Raw genomic sequence first — 7,409 nt, 5'->3', positions numbered from 1 at the left:
AGTAGTCATTTGGTATTGTCTCGCGGGCCAAATATAATTACAAAGCGGGCCAAATTTGGCCCGCGGGCCAGAGTTTGACACCCCTGGATTAAGTGATTCTGGCATCTTGCACACTCTCAGGTCAAAAATCAAAAAAGTTATCAAAAGCTCTATTTATGTATTCAACTCCGAGAAATTTCTGCAAAGCTTGAAGTTTTTACAAAAAACGTAACGACTCATTGGTCCAACAACATGAAATGTTCGGGTGTCTCTTTGTGTTCACACTGTCACGTCTGACCTGAGCTTGACTTCAGTCCTTCTGTGACCCTCGAGTCTTGATAATCGGCCGTACATGCATCCGTCCACACGATGGTGCCACAGTTCACCACTACAGGAGGAGAGACCAAACCAGTGAAACCATCCAGTCAGAACCCAGTGATCCCAGCGGAGTATTAAATAGCTTGAAAGGAAACAGCAGTTTAGATTAAAGGTTCCGCTTTGGGAAAATTGAATTTATTGTGTTTGTTATAAGCCCGGAGGTGTGCAAAGATGATTCCCTCAGAGAGTCATTGGAAACTCAGGACTGACACGATAAACAACGAGTGAGTGGGCGCTTTTGTTCACGACTGTAATTAAATAAAGTCAAGCTCAGGACTCAAGTTGTAATGAATTAAAAATGAGACCTTCAAAAGTGTGACACAAGGAGGACGGCGTGGATCTGTGATGGTTTAAACACTATAAAATGAACCAGGTGTGTTCACTGGATAATGAGACTGAGTTGAACTGATGCAGCTGCAGCTTTCGTGTCCTTATTTAACAGCCACACCTCATATAACTTCCCAAACTGGAGCCTTTGTGCTTTGCTCAGAAAACGTCCCGCTGAAAACATCCGTGCAACTTTGCAGAACTTTTTCAGAATGTTGAGAAATAATCAGAGACGAGCGCGTTTCAATGCTTAAAATGTTTAATTTGGCAAAAGACAAGAAAGGAGAGTTGTGCTTGAAGCTTTCTTTTCATTCCACGTTCACTCTTATCCAAGGCCTCGGAGATGGTCCAGCTTCGGTGGTGTGACGCGTCGCTTTGTTCCTTCAGTTGCGTTACAGCAGCAGACAAAATAGAAAACTTCTAAACGGTACAGATGGCACAAAGAAGTAAGAGCATGTAGACACAAAGGCATTGTCTGTGTTTTTTACAGGTACTTCATGGCCAGGAGTCATCAGGTTCTCTTTGCGCAGACAGAAGGACGACGACCCCGACACTGCAAGTCATCCCAACACTTGGAGTCTGTGAAAACAGAAAACATTAAAACCACAACCTGGACACAACTTTATAGAACCTGTGGCAAACACTAAACAATGACAAACTCGGTCAGAACCACATAAAATCCGACTGTATACGGCCCAAAAACACACGTGACACTGTGTTGTTCCATTTCTTACCCTTTATATTTTGAACCAGTCATACATTAAATACCCAGAAAGAATAATGTGCTTTGGTTTACCTCCGTAATTCATCTGGACGCAGTGCTGCGTGGTTCGACCATTGTTCGGCTCTCCGGGACACCAGTTGGTGTAGTGGAAAGGTTTTCCATCACTCCAGAGAAACACATTCTCCTGGAAGACAGAGTTCAACAGATTATGAATTTAAAAGCTTTGTCAGATATCTGAGAATCACTGCATGAAGACAAATTAAACACCTCCTGAGCATCGGAGCCTCCAATCCAGGTTGGTTTGAACTCATAGCTGGCGGTCATGATCAGCCTCTGAAGCTCGTGGTACTCGGTAATGTCATGCACCGACGCCAGGTTTCCACCAAAAGACTGACAGTTTCTCTACAGGGAAACAGTGAAATGAATCAATGGCAGGACTCACAGCAAAAAGGAAGTAAAGTTGCTCAACAAACTGAGCGGCTACCTCGGCTTTAGCCCAAGTCATGGGTCTGGGAACGTAGCGGAAACAGCGACCGTTGAACTCAGACCAGCCACCAGAGCAAGACGCCGACCTCTTGACCAGCCGACTCTTAGCTGAGCAGAAGCACAGTTAGCAACGTGCAGGTCAAGACTCTGGATGTGTTTTGAAGCTGCAAGAACAACCTAATATTGCTGCTGCCATATAAATAGTTGGAAAATGTCTGAAAGCCTCCAATTAGCAATTTTAAAAACCTCACACATCAAACTTAATGAAACGGGTACAAGTGATCAACAGTGTGCAGGACTGTGATGTCTGACTGCTAACATGAGATCCCTTCAAAATGCTTGGCTGCTTACCCAGTTGATTGTTTTCAGCTGCTGCTTCTGGAAAAGCTGCAGAAACACCACATGGCAGTCACTGACTTGGTTCATCTCTTGCCGATGTGTTCAGGTAACTAACACTGTAGGAAATACTCACCAGCAGCTCTGGTCAGAGCCGTCACGGCGCAAACAAGCAAACACACGGACAGCGTCTTCATGGTGAGGCGATGCTGATCGGAACCTTCAGTCAAGAGAAGCAGAGATGTCAGCGAAGCTTACACTGATTAAATGTAAACAGGACAGAAGACGATCAGAGTTTGTTGCAGACCTGCTGCAGGATGATCTCCTCCTCCTGCGAACCCTTCAGCACAGAGAGCAGATCATAAATACACTTTCTTATCTTTACATCTTCAGTAAAATGAGGAAGTGAGACAGAATTACATACATGGACATACAGCTCCTGGACAAAGTGTGCTCAGAACTCTACAATCCAACGGTAAACCTAAAAGAAGCTGATGGCACATGTAGATATTTAGATGTACTTACATTTGCACTGCCAAGAAGATGCATACAAATGATGTTTTTTTTAAAAAGCAGATGGACGTTGTCATGAGGAGGTGATGCCCTACAAATAATCAACTCGTGGTTAGCTATGACAGAGCAGCCGGTTTTACTTCACTGATTTCATATCTGTCTCCAGCAATAAACCTGAATCAAAGGTAGATATTAAAATAATCCACTTGCTGCAGCTCGAGCACACCGGCTGACCTACAGCTCCGCCCTGCACGGCACTGCACATCCGAACTGGAAATCAATTCTTCGTCATTCTTTGACTTGGGCCGAGCTCAGCCCTGGATGCAGCAACGGTGTCCCCTCAAAATGGAGATGGGTGATAGTTGCCAGAACTGACAGGTGTTAAATATCTTTTTGCTCATTCGGATTGCATCAATAGTATGATTTGACAACCTGTCCTTTATTTGGAGCAGCTCAATATGCTTAATAATTATACTAAAACAGGCAAAGATGCACAGAAAATGTGGTTAAATAAGGACTGATCAGTTATATGTGGTGTCTCCTGTTCCGTTTTAAAGACCTTTTTCTTTATATACTGGCTTCCCATGTGTGCACCTGTAATCAGTTGCATCCTGGAAATTCCTTAAAACTTTGGAGGTAAATGAACAGGCTCAAGCACTGACTTACTACAACCTCTCATGAGTCTAGTTTACTGTATCTGAAAGAGGCAACTTTAATACCATGATTAATACCGCAAACTCTTTTAAAAAGGCGTACAGAACCGGTTCATTTGGGTTGTTTGATATTAAACCGACAGAAGAAGCTGGCAGTTTATCACATGGGAATGTCATGACTGAATGTTTTCCAGGAAAGTCACAGATGAAGGGCAACGACAAGACAAATACTTTCATTACTGATGAATCTACTCATCTTTGATCAATTAAACATCACAAAGCAGGGGAAATGCCCAAACAAAAGACTTTTGTAGAACAGCCTAAGGAATGATTGAAAGCCTTCTTTTGTCTGACCAACAGGAAAAACTCGACATGAGAAGCTACAAACCCATCAGTTGATCGATCATCCAACTGGTACAGCTGCAAAGAAATCACACTATTTACAGAACGTGGAAACAACTTTAACCGTATTTGCAGCATTCGTTGCTTTGCCCGCAGTCCTTGATCAAGCGGTTGTTGTTGCTGCAGGTGAAGCTCAAAAACAAATGGGGAATTTAGATTATTTTCTTTTGGGTCACATTTACGTTCTTTTTGTGGCTTTTCTGCGTCTCTTGAAAGGTTCTTTTACACTTTGCGGTTACGAACATCTCTCTGCGTCTAATTTTGTTGATTTGCATCTTGTTGCTGCCGTTTTGTATTCACGTCTGCTTGTCTTGCTTCTCTTTTGTGTCAGATTTAGGCGGTTTTGTGTTTTCTGGTCGGCGTGCATTTCTTTTGACAGCAGATAAGAGCACATGCGGTCTCCATCGTCATCATCACTATTAACCAACAGCCCGAGTGACATTTTGAAGAAGCGCCAGCTTCTGCAAACAACTTCGAAACAGAAGTTGTTTCGCAAGAGTTTTAACATTTCATCTCCGCTGCATCATCTCCCGCCCCACCATCGCCCTGTCAGCTCTGTGAAGGTGAAGGCTTGTTTTAACTGCCGAGTCATCGTCAGAGTCAGCCTTTGTTCGAACAAGCAGCACCAACGTGGCTGAAAAACACAAACGATGAAGCATTGCAAGGTGCAAAACGGGAAAGATTCCAACCCGATCAGCAGACCGATCAGCCACAACATTAAAACCACCGACAGACGGAGTGAAGAACTTCTTCTTTGGGTTCTGGCGTTTATCTGGACTTGACACTGATACAAAACAACAACCTGAACATCGCTGCAGACCATGTGCATTCCTTCATGGAAGCAGCCTCCCTCACAAGGAGAACCCTGGGAACGTTCCCACAACGCTGGATAACATCACCGACAAGTTCTTATCTATTTCTAAAGAAAATGTTTTAATCAAATGTTCCAAGAACATTTTAGGGGGGGAAAAAAAAAATCATTTCAACAAGTCAATTCTGTTCTATGACAACAAAAGAAGAATGTTTTTAAAAATGAAATGAAATGTTTTCAAGATGTTTTTGATGCTTCAGGTGATTTGTATAAAATGTGGAAGGTGGAACATTCCTGGTGTAATGTTCTGCGGATGTCTCTGGGATATTGTTGAGCAAACACATTACAGACTCTGTGAAACATTCTCACAATGTTCCATCACAACAAAGGAAGAATGTTCTCAAACCAACATTTAAAGTGTGTTTTCCAGATGTTCTCAAGGCCTCAGATGACAGAACGTTTCTGTACTGTGACATATTCGATGAAGAACAGCTTTTGTTGAAGGAACACTTTGTAGAACGTTCTTCTAAAGGACGATTCCACAACGAAGAGAGAGAACGCTCTCAGTGCAACATTTACAAAACATTTTCAAGATGTTACTGAAGCGTCGGATGACAGAACGTTCCTTACAAGACATTCCTGCACTGCGACAGATTCAGAAAGGTGGAACATTCGGCCTGTCACGTTCTGAGGACGTTTTGGGGACACCGCTGAGGGAACAACACTGTCGAACGTTCTTCTACAAAAGATTTTCACGACGTTCCACCGCAACAAGGAGCAAACCAGCGTTCAAAAGACGTTCTCGGGATGTTGTCGAGGCCTCAGGTGACGGAATGTTGAATATGCAGAATGCTTTGGAACGTTCCTGTAATGCGAACGAAGAACATGTTGCCCTGTTGCTGAAGGAGCACTCTGTAGAACGTTCTTCTGAACGGCGTATCCGCGATGCAGACAAAGAAAGGATGTTCTCAGTGCAACATTCAAAAAATGTTTTCCAGATGTTCTTGAGGCCTCCGATGGCAGAACGTTTTATAACGTTCCTGTAGCTTTATATATGAAAGACAGAACTTTTGGCCTTTTGTTTGAGGGAATGTTCTTTTATAAGACAGATGTTCTCACTGCAATATTGTTGAAACGTTTTTAAGATGTCATCGAGGCTTTGCATGACAGAACATTCTTTATACGACGTGCCTACATGAACAAAGGTGGAACATTCTGGCGATTGAACAACCTCACGTCACTGCATGTGTCTTCATTGTGCTGTTTTGGCTGATTAGCACCTCTTCTGTGTCACATTTGGGTCATTTTGGTCATTTCAGTGTTCTTTGTGGCGATATTACGTCTGATTTTAGCCATGTTGCATCTTTTTGTTGCTGTTTCGTCTCTTTGTGGTCATTTTTACGTCTCTTTTGTGTGCCGTGTTGTCTGTTGGTCGTCACTTTCCATCTCCTTTGGGTGTTCATTTAGCTGTGTTGCATCTCTTTGTAGTCATTTTGCATCTCTTTAAAGTAGTTTTGAGTGGTGGTTTTGCAGCTCTTTGTTGCCATTTGGTCTCTTTTATTCCATTTTGAGGGTTTTTGTGTCACATTTGGGACATTTTGTCTGTACGTTTAGTTCTGAATACTGTTGAACCGGTCATGAAATGTCGTTGCTCCTATGAATTGTTGACCCTTCTGATGAACTGATGCACCACCGTTATCTGTGCTGAACAACTGGACAGGTTTTGCAAGTTGCATCGTCATGCGTGAGTGTCGTCTCACCAAAGTCACAGAACGTGTCAGTCAGTGTTTCACAACATTTATCAGCGAGTTTTTTTTTTCACTGACCTTTCCTTTGCAACACATTCAGGGTTATAAATGTACACATTTAAAATGAAAGAAGTCGACAAATGGCATGAAATCGGTCGTGAAATTAGTTTATTTGTGACCTTGCTGAAGCAGACGTGAGCTGAAAACACGGCCTCCAGCTGACGTTTTAACGTTACGCCTGATTTAATTTGAAAGCAGGAGGCAGTAGATGCATCTTAGATCTGCCTTCAAAGCAAAAATGCAAATTAAGGGGCTAAAAAAAAGCCAGTTTTGTGGAGTTCCTGCAGTGTAAAGTTCAGGACCGGACAGAGAATCTAACCACTGATGACACCGTCCTTTGAAAGCAGCAATAAGATCCCATAGTTTTTAGCGATTTCAGTTGTTTTGCATCTCTTGTGTCTTTTTATGATCATTTTCGGTCTCTTCGTGGTTGTTTTCTACCTCAGGTTGATTGTTTAACATATTTTTGCTGCTATTTTCCTCTTTGTGGTTGTTTAATGCCTCTGAAACGTCTCTTTTGTGGATCGTTTTGGTTGTTTTGCATCTCTTTGTGTCACATGTGGAACTTTTAATCTCCCTTTAAAGTCACTTTCTATTTCTTTATGTTAATTTTATGTCTAATTCTGCTCATTTTGTTTCTTTTGTGATTGTCATTTATTATTCTTTCACTGGAACAAGTCAAGTCAAAACAAATAGAATCCACGTGTCGAAAGAGACGTTTAAACAGAGTGTCAGCATCGAGTTAAACTCTCACAAAACGTGACCACACAACCAGGATACACAGCAGGAAGATGACATGTTTAATTTCATCAACATTTCATCATATCTGGATCAACATCTCAGCCTATAAAAGAGTTGGTCTTTATCAGCATCTGCACTCGGAGGCAAGAAGAGAAGATCATCCTGCTGCAGGTTTGCTTTGCTTTGTCCTCTTTCCACCTCATTCTATTCTTTAATACTGGTTTTATCTGGACGACGGCGGTCGCTGTAGC

The 7,409-nt window shown here is 42.4% G+C and overlaps 2 protein-coding genes across 2 annotated transcripts in view; one reads left to right on the top strand and one right to left on the bottom strand.

Moving 5' to 3' along the window:
- LOC103375086 (type-2 ice-structuring protein-like) overlaps positions 1–3,942 on the top strand; it is an 11,252-nt gene extending 7,310 nt beyond the window's left edge. The window contains exon 7 of the mRNA XM_008305287.1: positions 3,931–3,942. The gene's annotated coding sequence lies outside the window, so the exon portion shown is untranslated. The remainder of the gene's footprint in view (positions 1–3,930) is intronic.
- On the bottom strand, positions 926–2,587 carry LOC103375085 (type-2 ice-structuring protein-like). Its single transcript, XM_008305286.1, has 7 exons — positions 2,538–2,587; positions 2,367–2,450; positions 2,246–2,281; positions 1,893–2,002; positions 1,676–1,810; positions 1,481–1,592; positions 926–1,263 (listed from the first exon to the last, which is right to left on the bottom strand). Exons 2-7 carry the CDS (start codon positions 2,425–2,427, stop codon positions 1,196–1,198), a joined length of 522 nt encoding a protein of 173 aa, XP_008303508.1. The 5' UTR covers positions 2,428–2,450; positions 2,538–2,587; the 3' UTR covers positions 926–1,195.
- Positions 3,943–7,409: the final 3,467 nt, after the last annotated feature.

This window comes from Stegastes partitus, unplaced genomic scaffold (genome assembly GCF_000690725.1).
Source record: "Stegastes partitus isolate 25-593 unplaced genomic scaffold, Stegastes_partitus-1.0.2 Scaffold2460, whole genome shotgun sequence".
Taxonomy (NCBI): Eukaryota; Metazoa; Chordata; class Actinopteri; family Pomacentridae; genus Stegastes; species Stegastes partitus.
This window is presented reverse-complemented; position numbering and strand designations above follow the sequence as displayed.

Bases quoted from the DNA above. Each gene is read 5' to 3' on its own strand.
- LOC103375085 (XM_008305286.1), bottom strand. From the start codon at position 2,427: ATGAAGACGCTGTCCGTGTGTTTGCTTGTTTGCGCCGTGACGGCTCTG. The intron at 2,003-2,245 runs GTAAGCAGCCAA...GCTTCTGCTCAG, and splicing joins AGCTGAAAACAATCAACTGG to CTAAGAGTCGGCTGGTCAAG. The intron at 1,593-1,675 runs GTGTTTAATTTG...TCTGTCTTCCAG, and splicing joins GAGGCTCCGATGCTCAGGAG to GAGAATGTGTTTCTCTGGAG.